The 17,205-nt window shown below is 37.0% G+C and overlaps 1 protein-coding gene across 1 annotated transcript; it reads right to left on the reverse strand.

Annotated features, from left to right (window-relative positions):
- Nucleotides 1–2,985: 2,985 nt before the first annotated feature.
- Nucleotides 2,986–3,475, reverse strand: LOC110875484 (uncharacterized mitochondrial protein AtMg00860-like). The gene is made up of 2 exons (XM_022123682.1): nt 3,103–3,475; nt 2,986–3,011 (listed from the first exon to the last, which is right to left on the reverse strand). Exons 1-2 carry the CDS (start codon nt 3,473–3,475, stop codon nt 2,986–2,988), a joined length of 399 nt encoding a protein of 132 aa, XP_021979374.1.
- Between the last annotated feature and the right edge of the window lie 13,730 nt (nt 3,476–17,205).

Here is a 17,205-nt window from a genome sequence, read left to right on the forward strand (position 1 = left end):
ATTCCTTCAAACATTCTAAACCCTACCTGGAAACCGGTGTATGTGCTTGTGCTGTAGAAACCGGTGGTGAATTTGCGTACACAACTGAAGGTTCAGTGCACGAAAAGTTTCTTACGAAATGTACGTGACAAAACAAGGATGTTAGGAATTAAACGCATGTACGTGACAAAACAAGGATCGTTCTAATAGATTAAAGAGAATAAACCAAGTACAAATCCTCTGCTTTCTGAATCTGAATCTGAATGTTAACTTTGACTCATAAACCCTTGAATCCCAACGCTTCTCTAAAAAAATTTGTTTCTTTCCTTTTCATGAGGTAAAACCGGTTTCAACATCAAGGGTTGTTTTTCACCCTGTGTGAGCATTGGAAGCCCAACAACCAGTCTTGCAATTACGTCTTCAATCAAGACTGCATTGTTAATTTTAATGATGATTCGAAACATTCCGGATAACTAGCACGTCTTCAATCAAGACCGCATTGTTAATTTTAATGATGATTCGAAACATTCCGAATAACTAGCAGAAGAACCCGACACGTCTTCTATGATGATTCAAAACATTCACGAACCACAATAGACTCAGACTCATACTACTCACCCTCCCCTGAGAAAAAGTTTTCCCTATGACTCAGGATAAAGCAGTTGGTTTGTGTTCATATCAGCGTTGTTTATCACCCTGTGTGAGCATTGGAAGCCCGACCACTAGCAAAAGAACCCGACACGTCTTCTGTGATGATTCGAAACATTCACGAACCACAATGGACTCAGACTCATACTACTCACCCTCCCCTGAGGAAAAGTTTTCCCGACGACTCAAGATAAAACAATGGACTCAGATTCATTGTTGCGAATTTGGTTTCTTTGGTACAGGATGATGAAACTGTAACGCCCAAAATTTTTCCGTTTAAACTTATACTACGACATATTATGTCTAACGAAATTTGGGCATGACCCGTTTGTACTACGGGCGGTCCCCTGTTTTTCACAATTAAAATATCATTTAAAATACGCTACGCTTCCAAAAGACATAATATACTACATCAAAACGAACCTTGTTTCACATACAAAACCATTAAGTTAAAGTGACTACCACCGACTAAGTTTTCAAAAGACAAACGGGATAGGACTTAGGTTTTTAACTACTATACATAGACTAAAAAGACAAAATATATTTGACATGATCTTCTTTACAAAAGTTGTGGAACGCATGACGGGCTTGAAGTGTGTTCGGACCGGGCGAAGCTTGACATTAAACTTGAGATTTACCTACATCACAACAACAAGCAAACTTCATTAAAATTAAATTGCTTCCTTTATGACTCAAGATTCAACTCACAATTTCTAAGCCATTACGACATCCGTGAACCTACTAGTTACTCGATACCTTAGTATCGTCATCCTTACTCATAAGTATGTTCCTAGAATGGAACTTCATGTTATCGTTTTCATTCGTACATTCTAGATCTTTTAACCCGTTCGTAAAGGGTCTTCATACATCCTTTCTCTTGCATTTTTAATTTGACATAGTCGACCCATAAGGGGTCCTTCACATGGTACTCATTATGACTAACTCAACCATATCATCATATAGAAAAAAAACAAGGAAAAATTACAAGTTTTGTCCTTTATCTTTATACCATATTTCAGGCGGTGTCCTTTTCAACGAATGTTGACAGGTTTTGCCCTTTATAGGAAATATTGTTGCACGTCTTGCCTTTAGCCCTAACCCAGTTAGATTTTTTTGTTAAATCTGATCATGTGAGTTGCATGTGAGGGTATTTTTATCATTTCACCTGAAAGGACTAAATATGTAAATAACTTAAATCTACCACCACTAGCAGCCACCCTCCTACCACCGTGACTGCCGGCACCAGCCACCACAAAATTTGTAGTTTACTCCAAAAATAAATTCAAACAACACAAACAAATCTAATCACATATTAACTTGTAAATATGAACAAATCATATTTAAACTACTTTAAATTAATTTGTATGTAAAAGTCTGCAGGGAATCGATTCAAGTTGAAATTACACAAACAAATCAAATCAAATCACATCAAAAATCCCAAATCAATTTGTAAATATGAACAGAACATAACATAACCTAACCTAAACTTTTGTAATCAAGAATCAACATACTGAATCAAAATCCTTTTATCCAACAAAATCACGACGCAAGATGCCGATCTCAGTCACAAAATCATGACGAAAACAAGGGGGTTCTTAAGAGTTAACGCTGAATATGCAGATCTCAGTCACAGATCAAGGGTTTCGCCCAACTTGGCAGCGTTCAGGGAGAGAAAGGAGATGGAGTTGGTGTTAGGATTTGTTTGCAAAGGTGATGCAAATGCTGGCCGAATTTGTTGGTCAGGGAGGGAGTAGATGAAGACGGCGGCCAGATTTGGTGGGTGGTGGTGGTGGTTTTTGAGGGTTACGATTGTGTCGGCTGTGGATGTTAGGCGACGGGGGTTCTCGGTTTCTGACGATGGTGGGGTTGGACAATGGTGGTGTTTGTTGGTCAGGGAGGGAGTAGATGAAGACAGTGGCTGGATATGGTGGGTGGTGGTGGTGTTTGATGGATACGGTTATGACGGCTGTGGATGTTAGGCGACAGGGGTTCTAGGGTTCCGACTATGGTGGGGTTGGACAATGGTGGTGCTTGACAGTGGTTGCGGTGGCAGGTGGGTTACTATTGGTGGTGGTCGGTTGATGGTGGTGAGAGGTGGGAGGTGATGGTAGGATCTGTAAGAGTGTGGTAGATAGAAAGAGAGAGAAAGAGTTGTAGATAAAGAGTGTGTGGTATAGAGAGAGAAAGTGTTACATATAATAATAATAGTAATTTTTTTTTTAAAATGTTTTGTTTTATTTTTTAAATAATAAAAATACTAAAATACCCTTGGGTAACCAGATTTAACAAGAAAATCTAACTGGGTTAGGGCTAAAGGACAATACGTGCAACAAAATTCCCTATAAAGGGCAAAACCTGTCAACATTCGTTGAAAAGGATACCGCCTGAAATATGGTATAAAGATAAAGGACAAAACTTGTAATTTTTCCAAAAAACGATAACATGATACAACCATAAATTGTACAAATAACGTACCTCGATCTTGATTCCCTTGTTGCTTTTTTGTTAATTTTGTCAAAGGTAAGGCTATTTTTGAGAAGTCCTGAATAAACCTCCTGTAATAGCCCGCCAGACCCAAAAAGCTTCTCACTTCGCTTGGGTTCTTTGGAGGTACCCATTTCATAACAGCTTCCACTTTTGACGGATCTACTAAGATATCATCTGCATTAATCACATGACCGAGAAATTGTACTTCTCTAAGCCAGAAAACACACTTAGAGAATTTCGCGTACAATTTCTCCTTACGGAGCACTTCAAGAATTTCGCGCAAATGGCATTCATATTCGGCTTTACTTTGGGAATAAACCAAGATATCATCAACAAAAACTATAACGAATTTGTCTAACATGGCCCGACAAACTCGATTCATAAGATTCATGAACGCGGCGGGCGCGTTCGTTAACCCAAAGGACATTACCAAGAACTCGTAATGTCTGCATCGCGTTCTAAATGCCGTCTTCGCCACATCCTCATCCTGTACCCTTAACATGATATAACCATAAATTGTACAAATAACGTACCTTGATCTTGATTCCCTTGTTGCTTTGCTTGACTTGAACTTTCTTCCTTTATACCTAAACAATACCATTCATACTTAGAATTTATGTCTCATACTCGTCTATATACCCTACTTGGTAAGACATCATGAAATCTACATCTACATCATAAACACATTCAAAACACATAGCTTTTATGACTAACATGGCTGAAATCTTTATTAAGGCATTTCATCATACACTTGGTGTGCACAACATTAACAAGGCACAAGGTACAAGTGTTCAAAGCATTGTTCTACTTGTTCATTTCATGGATTATCAAAACAATTTAAATTCATACATTTCTTTTATCCTACATCAACTTACCCAGAATTTCCCTTTTTCATACAAGATTACATATCAAAATTTCACCTATTTGCAACAACTTGATCATCATGTTCATCATACTATTTACATCAAGTGGGTATAGGCTTCAAATCATTCAAATAACCAAATTCTAACAAAATTCTTATTCTATTGTGTTTTCCTAACTCACAACTACACAAATTTCTGCATGCATTCATGATTGGGTCGAAACCCGCTTTCTACAATTCATCAATTTTAGAAATTCGACTTACCACTTTGAAGGACAAGCTTAGATTGTTAGAGAATTGGGTTCATGCATATGATTTGGCTTTGATTTCTCTTCCAAACTTGTTAATTTGTAGAAACTAGGGTTTCCCCCCTTGGCTCCTTCTCTTGGTCGATCCACAGAGAACACACACACAGTGTGTTTTGTGTTTTATTTGTTATTTAATAATTTTCATTCATTATTTACAAATACAGCGCCTCTAATTCCAGTTACTTTATATTAACATACTAACTTCCATTCTTTTTAAACTAACATCGCATTCTTTTAATCTTAGTTGATTTTACATATTTAAACATTTAAAGTAAAACATATAAATTGCATCTTTTTGGGGTGTTACAAGTCTACCCCCCTTAAAAGAGGTTTGCCCCCGAAACCTTAATACGTACCAAATAATGCCGGGTAATGCTCCCTCATATCATCCTCTAGTTCCCATGTAAGATCTGATCCTTTCCGATGTTGCCATTGCACCAAGACGTGCTTTATAGCTTTGTTTCGAAGGTGCGTTACCTTAGAATCCTTGATAGCTATCGATCTTTCAACGTAATTCAATCTTTCATCTAACATAATATCGTCAAGGGGCACGTATGCCGTCTCTTTTACCAAGCACTTTCTTAATTGTGACACATGGAATGTGTCATGTATTCCATCTAAGGTTGGAGGTAATTCCAACCGATATGCTACCTTCCCGACCCGAGCTAGAATCTTGAATGGCCCTATGTAACGAGGACCTAGCTTTCCCCGCTTTCGGAAACGGATTATACCCTTCTATGGAGACACCTTCAATAACACACGATCACCTACTTGAAACTCAATAGGGCATCTTCTTCGATTTGCATAGGCTTTCTGTCGATCTTGAGCCGCCTTTAAACGGGCTCGGACGAGATCGATCTTCTCATTAGTCTTAGCTATTACATCGTTGGGCACAATTTCTCTTTGCCCCACCTCTCCCCAACAAATGGGAGTTCTACATTTACTTCCGTACAACATTTCATACGGTGCCATTTGAATACTATTATGGTACCTATTGTTGTACGAAAATTCCACCAATGGCAAGTGGTCATCCCAGCTCCCCCCGAAATCTATCACACACGCTCGCAACATGTCGATGAGTGTTTGAATGGTTCGCTCAGACTGACCATCCATTTGGGGGTGGTAGACGGTACTGAAATGTAATTTTGTACCCATACTCTCATGAAAACCTTGCCAATATCGAGATGTGAATCGGGTATCTCGATCCGACACAATAGATACAGGGACTCCGTGTCGAGATATTATCTCGTTAACATAGATTTCCGCCATCCTTCCAGAAGAGAAAGTCTCCCGAATGGGTAAGAAGTGTGCGCTCTTGGTGAGGCGGTCCACAATCTCCCATATAGCATCGTGTCCTTTCCTTGTCTTAGGAAGCTTGGTCACTAGGTCCATCGTCACTTCTTCCCACTTCCATACCGAAATTTCTAATGGTTGTAACTTTCCGTATGGTTTCTGATGTTCTGCCTTTACCTGCAAACAGGTCCAGCATTTTGCAACATACTTGACGATATCACATTTCATACCGGGCCAGCAAAAATTTTTCTTCAAATCTCGATACATTTTTGTGGCCCCCGGATGGACCGAAAAATGGGATTTATGAGCCTCATCAAGTAACGTAGTCTTTATCTCGCGTGACCAAGGTATCCAGATTCGACCGAACCTCGTCTTTAACCCATTCACATTTTCCTCCAGCTTATCCGCGAACCCCTTTGTCCTTTCTTTCTTTGGATTCCCCGTGCTCAATGATTTAACTTGTGCCTCTTGTATTATTTCAAGAATTTGAGGAGTAATAATCATCCTCATTGGTGTCACTCGAATTGTAGTTAGGTGACTCTTACGGCTCAAGGCGTCGGCCATGACATTCGCCTTTCCCGGGTGATAGAGAATATCGCAATCATAATCCTTAATGAGCTCTAGCCATCTTCTTTGTCTCATATTTAATTCCTTATGTTCGAAGAAATACTTGAGACTTTTATGATCCGAATAAATCGTACACTTTGTCCCGTACAAGTAATGCCTCCATATCTTTAAGGCAAATACCACTGCTGCTAACTCCAAATCGTGAGTCGGGTAATTTCCTTCATGAGGCTTCAACTGCCTTGATGCATATGCTATAACTTTACCCCTTTGCATTAAAACACCTCCCAACCCCTGATGAGAAGCATCCGTATACACAATCAAATCTTCTACGCCATCTGGTAGAGTCAATACCAGAGAACTTGATAATTTTTCCTTCAATGTTTGGAAAGCCTTATCTTGGTCACTACCCCACACAAACTTCTCATTCTTTTTTGTTAATTTTGTCAAAGGTAAGGCTATTTTTGAGAAGTCCTGAATAAACCTCCTAGCCTGCCAGACCCAAAAAGCTTCTCACTTCGCTTGGGTTCTTTGGAGGTACCCATTTCATAACAGCTTCCACTTTTGACGGATCTACTAAGATATCATCTGCATTAATCACATGACCGAGAAATTATACTTCTCAAAGCCAGAAAGCACACTTAGAGAATTTCGCGTACAATTTCTCCTTGCGGAGCACTTCAAGAATTTCGCGCAAATGGCATTCATATTCGGCTTTACTTTGGGAATAAACCAAGATATCATCAACAAAAACTATAACGAATTTGTCTAACATGGCCCGACAAACTCGATTCATAAGATTCATGAACGCGGCGGGCGCGTTCGTTAACCCAAAGGACATTACCAAGAACTCGTAATGTCTGCATCGCGTTCTAAATGCCGTCTTCGCCACATCCTCATCCCGTACCCTTAACATGATATAACCATAAATTGTACAAATAACGTACCTTGATCTTGATTCCCTTGTTGCTTTGCTTGACTTGAACTTTCTTCCTTTATACCTAAACAATACCATTCATACTTAGAATTTATGTCTCATACTCGTCTATATACCCTACTTGGTAAGACATCATGAAATCTACATCTACATCATAAACACATTCAAAACACATAGCTTTTATGACTAACATGGCTGAAATCTTTATTAAGGTATTTCATCATACACTTGGTGTGCACAACATTAACAAGGCACAAGGTACAAGTGTTCAAAGCATTGTTCTACTTGTTCATTTCATGGATTATCAAAACAATTTAAATTCATACATTTCTTTTATCCTACATCAACTTACCCAGAATTTCCCTTTTTCATACAAGATTACATATCAAAATTTCACCTATTTGCAACAACTTGATCATCATGTTCATCATACTATTTACATCAAGTGGGTATAGGCTTCAAATCATTCAAATAACCAAATTCTAACAAAATTCTTATTCTATTGTGTTTTCCTAACTCACAACTACACAAATTTCTGCATGCATTCATGATTGGGTCGAAACCCGCTTTCTACAATTCATCAATTTTAGAAATTCGACTTACCACTTTGAAGGACAAGCTTAGATTGTTAGAGAATTGGGTTCATGCATATGATTTGGCTTTGATTTCTCTTCCAAACTTGTTAATTTGTAGAAACTAGGGTTTCCCCCCTTGGCTCCTTCTCTTGGTCGATCCACAGAGAACACACACACAGTGTGTTTTGTGTTTTATTTGTTATTTAATAATTTTCATTCATTATTTGCAAATACAGCCCCTCTAATTCCAGTTACTTTATATTAACATACTAACTTCCATTCTTTTTAAACTAACATCGCATTCTTTTAATCTTAGTTGATTTTACATATTTAAACATTTAAAGTAAAACATATAAATTGCATATTTGGGGTGTTACAGAAACCGAAGCTGTTATTTCGGTTGTTCAGTACTTTCGAGACGATTCGAGTGAGTCCTATGAAGCAAGTGTCTGTCTATTCAATTGAGAGGAATCATTGCATTATCATTGCATTACATCCCCGTTGAAAACAAGTGGTTGTGATGACGGAACCCTTGATTTGAAATGAAATCGTTTGTGACTAGGGGAAACACAAGTTTTCTTTTTGAGCTTGATGGATGTTATCTCAACGCTTCTCCTTACAACTCTCATCAAATGCCTCACCCTTCCTTTTATTCTCTAAATATTTAATAAAGTATAACACCATGCCCGTAACCCCGCGTTGATAGCTTCCGTTTTATTACAGTCATACGACGCGGCTTTTTGTTCTTCAATCTTTGTTACTTGTTAATGTTTTATTTTTTTCTACTTTTAGAAAGGTTTGACCACCTCACGACTGTAAAATGTCTCCTGTGATTGGCACCTTAAATCCCTTAAATACTTTGAGAAAAATCTAATTTTCGAAGAATACGGGCCGTATAACAGTATACGGCCCGTATACATCATTCGTATACATTGTATACGATCAGATAAATTATTTTCACATGGTGTATACGGGCCGTATAATGTTATATGGCTCGTATGGAATTAAAAAAACTAACAAAGTCTGCTGGCACAGACTTTGTTAGTTTTTTAAATTCTATACGGGTCGTATAACATTATACGACCCGTATACACCATGTGTAAATAAGTTTTTTCCATGTGTTAATATTAGGATCACTTGTTTATCATCACCATTATAAGCAACTGTAAGCTTCTTCTTCAAGCCCTTAGGGGGTGTTTGGCTTAGCTTTTATTTTTTGGCTTATGCTTATATTTTAAAGTAGCTTATAGCTTATTTTCCATCATTTGATAAGCTCTTTTTAAGTGTTTGGATTAGCTTATAGCTTATTTCTATTATTCTTCAAATAAGCTTAAAAACCATCCTCAAATAAGCTTATTCAAATTAGCTTATATAAGCTAATAAGCATAAGTTTAAAAAGCTAAAACAAACACCAAATGAAGCTTATTTTGTAAAAAAAAAGCTAAAAAAGCTATAAGCATTGTTAAAAAAGCTAGGCCAAACACCCCCTTAATATCCGGGCTACCCACCACCCAAATATCCGAAGCAGCCCGTATATCAAGCAACTGAGCATCCCCATCGCCACCCAATTTCTGATCAGCAATTTTTGTAGTCTCCACCCCCATGCCTTATTATTACTCTTTCTAAACACTTGAGACAGAATAGCCGGCACCGTCAACAAGGCGGCCCCACCGGCTACCACCAAAGGATTCTCCACACCAAAATTAACTATCCCATCAAGATCAGGAGCTGCAAATGAGGAGTCAGAGGCTGTTGTTGATTGGTTAAGTGCTTCTTCATAAGTAAGTGCTTTTGCAAAAGCAGAATTGAAAACAAAGTATATGAGCACTAAACTAGTGCCATTGAATTGGGGTTTTGGGAGCTTGACGTGGGGAATTGAGGGGAAAGAAGAGTGCATTTTGGGTTCTGGTTTGAGAACAGAAATAGGTTTCAAGACAAGTGCAGCATTGAGGGCTTCCATGGCATAATAATTCTTGAAAGTCAAGAAAATAATGGTGGTTAATCACCAGGATAAAATTTTGGTTTCTGAGGGTGGGTGGAGTTGCTGGTGGTGTTGAAACTTAGCGAGAGATCGTTTTCCGATCAAGTCCGCTTCTACCAAAACGAGATCCAAGTTTAACATCCCCTGATAGAGAGAGAGAGAGAGAGAGAGAGAGAGAGAGAGAGAGAGAGAGAAGAGAGAGATAAAGGGGTGTTCGTGTGATAGAAAAAAAGGATAAAATTTTTCTATACAAAGGCGGATGGGTGTTTAGAGAGAGAGTGTGTAGAGTTTATATATTATATAAATTATCTATATAATGATCATTTTGCCCCTGAGAAAAAGGATAAAATAGCAGGATTTAATTTGAGAAATATGTGCTGATTTATTTTTGGACCAAAATGGCAATAAAACTAAAACCACAGGGACCCAAATGCAAAAGGTTTGAGTTTTGGACTAAAGTGGCAAAAGTGATCAAACCTCAGGGACCAAAATGGCAGTTTACTCTATAAAATAAGTATATAACTATCGTTTCGTCTTTGATGTTTAATGAAATCCAAAATAAGGAGTCTAAAGCTAAGATAATTTCCACCTTAACACATAACATTCAACCATGGTTTCGGTTGATATTATGGTTTGGTTTTTGGAAGTATTATATATGTATATTATTAGGTATACTATAGTCATGTATTAGATGTAAGGTAATCCACTAACCTCAAGACACCACATGGATGATTCGTATGGTCATGAATACAAGTATGAAGAATATAACTAAACTATCTATTTGCTAAGTAACCAAGTGAGGTATCACCTAGACGAGTACTTCCAACATTGCGAGATTGGAGTCTTGGTGTAGGTTTGCTCACTTTTTGACTTGGAGATTACTTAGAGTCTTATAAGAAGCTAAAAGAAGGCATATGTACCTTAAAGTTTCTGGAATAAAACCTTAACACAAGTTCTTTAACATGGAAGTTTGTTGGTGACTTCGTTTGGTGTGAAAATGTTCCAAAAACAAAGTAAAGATGAACATATTTATAAAGTTTAACAAAAAAATTAGACCTCGAAAATGGTGGTATACCAACTTTGTTTACCTTGGTAAGTATGTGGTAATACTCCTAGAGATTATCCAATGAAGGAGAAGAAGAAAAACAAGAAGAAAAGTGTAAGAAAGAAGACCAAAACTCACTATTTTGGTTCTTGAATTTTCTATCCAAAGTGGAAGAATTGGAAGATTAGAGAGTGTTTGAGAGTGATTTAGAAGTGGTGAAAGTGTTTAGAAGGTGTTCGGGGTTAGTATTTATAAGTGAGATAAATGGTTGGAATTTTAAATGAGTTGATTGGGGTTTTAAATGAGTTGGTTGAGAGTTAGGAGGGAGGAAATTTCAATTTTAGTCCTTGTGATTGTTTTGTTGGTTATTTGGTGCTCAAAACACATAGTTAAGCATGTTTTTTGGGTGTTTCAAGTGTATGTAAGCATGTGTAATATTAAATCATGTATGAATAATATTTCAAAGAAAATATGATCTCGATGTACGGCTCGGTTTTGAATTATAACACGTATTCACGAAACGTTTACGTATTATGCAACTATGATTAAACACATAGACCAGGAGTAGTGGGCTCAACAACAGAGGTTTGAGCAACAGATCTGGACGCATCTAAAACAGGCTCATCCCCCTTTGTTTGTGGTTTTGAAATTTTTGACTCTATATCCATAAGTCTGGTAAAAATTTCACTTATACGACTATTTATTTGAAAAGCTACACCTTGTTCAAAATCCGTTGGTGACACCTGTTTTCGTAGGTAGTAGCTTAGAAGTCTTGGATACCAAAAAAAACATTATTAGCACCTTTTTTCACATTAGCACCAAATCAGAAAACAGTGCTTGGGATAAATTGTAATCTAATTTTGTTAAAATAGCATATCCAAAATACTGAATTTTTAAAGGTATCTCATTAAATGCGGTGGTCTTGGCTGAGAGACAAGTTAAAAGAGTATTGAAAAAAAATTCACTGGCGGAGGGAAGTTTGACTTGAAAATAGTAACTCCCTTTAATTGTGCATCATACCCTCTTTCAATGAACTCTATATGAAGTTCATGTTTTTCAAAGTTGGTCTTACCTGCTAAGTCGTCCAATGCAAATGTAGTGGAAATTATAGATGGGGAAATTCGAACCAGACTTTTTCCGACTTTAGATGTGATGGCAACCGACTTATTATTTTCAGACTGTATTTCAGCATTAGCCTAAAATTGTTGGAGTGTTTCCATATGAACTGGAGCATCAGCAGTAAGGATTGCTTTGCATTATGATGACGTTAAAATGTCAATTATTGAATGAAAGCTGGTATTTTTGCTGTGGGGAAGTAGTTGTGAGGGTTTTTAATGTTCAGAGCCATGATCGGAAAAGAAGGTGATAATGGAAACTGCCTTTGAGAATTTTGAATTCGAGATGACAGTGGTAGAAGCTCGGTTTGGGATGAAACAGGGTTTATATAGAGTGAAAAAGTGGATGCTGATGTGACAGGAGTTACAAAGATCTGATGGCTAACATCTGTCCACGTCAGAACCTATGTTGTGATAATGGATGACAGTTGTTTGGAAACCTCTGTTGGGCAACAACTGAGGTTGGGAACATTGGCAAGTTAACAGTCGTTAGGATAAACAGAAGTTATGAGAACAAACGATACCTTTCAGCAGTGGATAATTTTTTAGCCAAGCAGAGGTTTCAAAAACAGTTGTTTTCAACAGACTTTTAAGGACTTTTGAAATTTTTTTCAAAAATAACTATTTTTTAAGAATGGACTTTTGATTTTTTGAAGACATTTTAATGCTTTTGATTAACCGATTCAGCAGGATTTGTTGGGACCGAATTTGATTGACTAAACTCAGATACCAGTTGTTAGCATCTGATTTTGATTATTGTGACAATTAAGATGATAACAATGGAAGAAGATAAAACAGAAATGGAAATATGCAGCAGAATAATAAACTTTTTTCTCATAAGAATGAGAAGAATGCTTTCATCATCATGTTTTTACAAAGATTGCAATTAAAATGTTCACCTAGAGAGCAACATTTAATAGCCTAACAAACTCCCAACATCTGCTATTAGCCTAAGCACTATTATTATGAAAACCATTTTTGAGTAGCATATGTTGAATATCATCTGTTGTTCTTTAACATTTGTTGACCCATAGCAGACCTTTGCTTCTTCAGACTTTCTTCATCAGCAGAGGATCACTTCAAGCATATGTTCTCTTTTTGGCAGACTTTAGCTTTGACAGACCTTTACAGTAGCAGATATTGAGTCTTTGTAATTTGGAGGAGTAAATTCTTCAAAAAATTGTTATTCATGATCAAATATTCTAGAATATTTTGGCTTTGCAATCATCTATTCAGCTTTAAACCAACCTGAGGGATTTAAACCTATGTTGACTTACCAAACATCTGTTCAAGCACAATTCAACATCAACATAATCTAAATCAAACTCAGACACAATTTCACATCTACATCAATATCGATCTGTAATCCTAAAATGATATTCAAAACTATATAATAATAATTATGCTTGCTAAAATAAGTAAAAGTAAAATGCGACAAGAAAGATTAATAGGATTAAAATTTATGACATTAAAAGATTAACAACTACATCGAGTACTGAACAAAGAAACTTTCAAATCTAACAATAACACCCAGAAATTTAAGAATCTAACAGCAAGAATTAAGAAATTTTAGCTTCAACTCCATCGAGTGCTGAAACTCTCGATGTATATGCTTGAGCATCGCCATGAACTCCACGTCTCTATCACCGCACTCTATATTACTGACAACACAAAGGTCACGAACGGAAGTTGAAGGCATCGCCACCAGGTTTCTAGAAACCTGGTCTCTGTGAACAGACTAAGGTTCAGTCCATCAAAACATCTCTTCAGCTCTTGAAGAGTAATCTTATCCGCATATACTTGATCCTCAACTTGCTTGATAAAGCGCTTCTTTAAATCATTAGACTCTGCAGAAGTGTATGACACCATTCTAAGTTATATATTACTCAACTGATGTGAAAGAAGGGCATATTGGTAGTAAAACGTGATGAAAAACAGGTGAACTGGCAATGATATTATATAGTGAAATATCTAACAGCCCAAAGGTCAGATTTAAATTCACTGTACATTTAATAATCTAGGAGGAAAAAACGTGTACATTTAATATAAACATACAAAATTTATATTTAAAAACAGCAGCCATTTAATGCAAAACCTTTCAAAAATAAGTTTTCATGGGAAAACTATAAAATTAAATATCAAGAAACCCAAAGGACAAATTTTAAACCTTAAAAATAGGTTACCATAATTACGATTAACCTCTTCGTTTACAATAAAGATGCATTTTAAACTCTATAAAAGACTGATAATTAGTTTGATTCAAAACATCAACAATTGTCTTTTAAAAAACTGTCTGTCAAAAAACAAATCAAAATCAGCAACACCAACAATACTCTCGATGGCAAACAGATGCTTCTACCACTGGCCAGACACCAACGATGTTAAAACGCAATTCTCTAGATGGTTGCTCGAAGAAAAGAGAGCAAATGAAGAACTGAACAGAAAAGTGGCAATCATCAGTGATAACAATTACAAGAAAACCTAGAGCAGCATCGGATTGCTTGATGAAGTCCTCCACTCTCCTCCATCTGATTTCAAGAACAATGCAGAAGACTTTATCACACAAATGCTGAAACATGATCAGAAAATCTGCGACATGCTAGCCGATCTGCAAAACAAAAGAAAGAATGAAATCGCATGGAAGAAAGCGAGAGTCTACGAAATCCTAGCAAGTGTTAATTCTAGCGTGTAATATTTTATGCATATTCCAGTATTTAATCTTTCTTTGTATTTAATTTAATACTATCAATATCCATATTAACATATTCTAAAATCTGAGTGTTAATAAAAAGTATCAACACTTGTTTCTTCATAATCAAATTAAATAAGTATAACTACAGTTAAAAAAATAAGCCACAAACCTAACATGCAACTCTCCCATTAAAGAAACTAGCACATGGTCAACCGCAGCCTGTGGTTTTTGTGATTATCTTTGATGGTCTGGTCTATTACAGTTACAGAGTTCCAATAGTTCTAACAGACCGAAATATAAAGTTAGAATTAGAGTAGATCAGTTCAAAATTCAAAATTACAAAAAAAAAACATACTTTCAACGATGTTGGAACGATGATGTGTGATTGGAAGCTTCGTTGGAACGATGATGTGTAAACAAAATCAGTAAATGTTCGAACAAAGATCTGTAATCAGAGATTAACCGGCTGAATCATGGGAGCTCTGCATTTGAGAGAGAGAGTGAGATTGATCGCGGATATGAGAGTGATGAATTGAAATTTGAATGTAGAGCCAGAATCATGTATGTTATATATGTATATGGTTTGAATTTTGAATTTAGAGCTAGAATTTTGAATTTTGAATATGGGTAGAGGTTTTGATGGCAGAGGTTTGAATTTTATATAGATGAATATGGGTAGAGGTTTTGATGGCAGAGGTTTAAATGTATTTTAAAGTGATTTTATACATTAAGATTTATGATGCAATAATGACATAAGAAAGACATTGTTCTTTATATGCATATATTAGCCTCTTAATATGTGTAAATTTATTTCAAAATTATTATATTTTGAATGAATTGCAAATTTTGTTCTTTATATATATACTAAATTTCAGGCGGTGTCCCTTTTCTTTAAATTTGACGAGCTTTGTACTTATTGTTTCAAAATCTTACACGGGATGTCCTTTGACCCTAACCAAAATCGTCCTTGAGGTTTGGACACGTTTGCCATTTTCGTCCAAAATGATCTTTTTGTACCATTTTGCCCCCCAGTTTGGCATTTTTTGCCATTTTCATCGAAATGACTAACTTAGTTAAAAAACACCGTTTAATGAGGGGTATGTTTGAAATTTCACATTTATAAGTAGGGGTATTTTGGTCTTTTGGCTTTATCATTTTATATATTATATAAAAATGTATATCTGATTATTTATTTCCATTTATATATTATATTCAAACCAAAAAAAATATGATCATCATGCTTTGTATAAATGTTCATCATCGCAGACAGTACTTCTCCATCCAACGTATCTCCGAAAACTACCACCACCATCAACCACCACCCCCGCCACTACCTGCCACGACCTCCATCTTCGTCATTAGCCACCACCTCCACTTGGCATCACCGGATTCCTCTCTACCACTGCCCAAAGTTATTGACGAAGCCGATGATGACAGATTTGGCGCGTGCATTCAACTCTCTAAACTCCGACAACTCTGTGGGGGTCATCATACTTTCCGGGTTGGGTCAGTTGTTTTGTTCGGGTGTGGGTCTGACTTCTAGTAAAGATGTGTTCAAGGGAGACGTGAAAGAGGTAGAAATTGACCCAATTGCTCAGATAGAGTGGTGTTACGTTTGCTTTAGTTTCATTCATCATGCTTATTTTGTTTTAGAAACCTTAGAATTCGTTTTAATTGAGTCGAGTATGGCTCAAAGAGATGTCAACAGTTTTTTTTTTACGGGAAATTGAAGAAAAATTGAATTGTTGTTATTTTGTGGAACGAATTTTGATAGAATTGGGTGGGGTTTTAGATCTAACAATGGTGGTTATGGTTGGTGTGGTAGGGTTTCAAATTTGGCAATGGTGGTAATGGCTGGTGGGGTGGTGGTGGTGGTGGTGGAGGTGCAGGTGCAGGTGGGGTGACTAGGGATGAAAAAAATGTTTTTTTATTAAAATAAAATGATAAAGCCAAAAGACCTAAACCCCCTACTTATAAATGTAAAATTTCAAACATAACCCTCATTAAACGGTGTTTTTTAACTAAGTTAGTCATTTGGATGAAAATGGCAAAAAATGCCAAACGTGGGAGGCAAAATGGTACAAAAAGGTCATTTTGTACAAAAATGACAAACATGCTCAAATCTTAGGGACGATTTTGGCAATTAACTCAAATTAATATAATGTATATACAACTTTGTTTCCACCCCGCTCTCTCTCTTTACACCTCCCTCTCTCTCACTTCACCTCTCTCTTCCTCTCTCATCAGTCCTCATCCACCACCAACAACCACCATCCCCACCCACCCCCACCAACCACTACCTCCTGTTCCTCATCTGCTCTCATCCAAATCCACCGCCACTTGCACCTGCCACCCCAATATCCACTGCCACCTACACCTGCCACCCCACATCCACCATTGTCATCCACCTCCCGTTCCCCATCTGCTTTCCTCCAGATCTGAGACGCCACCCACTTCCGTCAACCACCTCTGTCCACGTCCCACCCTTTCCCCACCACCACCATTCACCATTAACCGAAAATAGGTCTCTCTCTCTCTTTCTTACCGGATTTGATTTGTAGATTAGGTGACCGGATTGGGTGGTAGAAGTAAATGGTGGATTTGCAGCGATCGGGCTTCTGACTAAAATCAGAAAATTAAGTGACGACAATTGGATTAGATCAAAAACAATTTCAAACCCCTAATTAGGGGAAAACCACTAGCTGTAGCAGGTAGTGAT

The sequence above is a fragment of the Helianthus annuus genome, chromosome 9, assembly GCF_002127325.2.
Source record: "Helianthus annuus cultivar XRQ/B chromosome 9, HanXRQr2.0-SUNRISE, whole genome shotgun sequence".
Classification (NCBI taxonomy): Eukaryota; Viridiplantae; Streptophyta; class Magnoliopsida; order Asterales; family Asteraceae; genus Helianthus; species Helianthus annuus.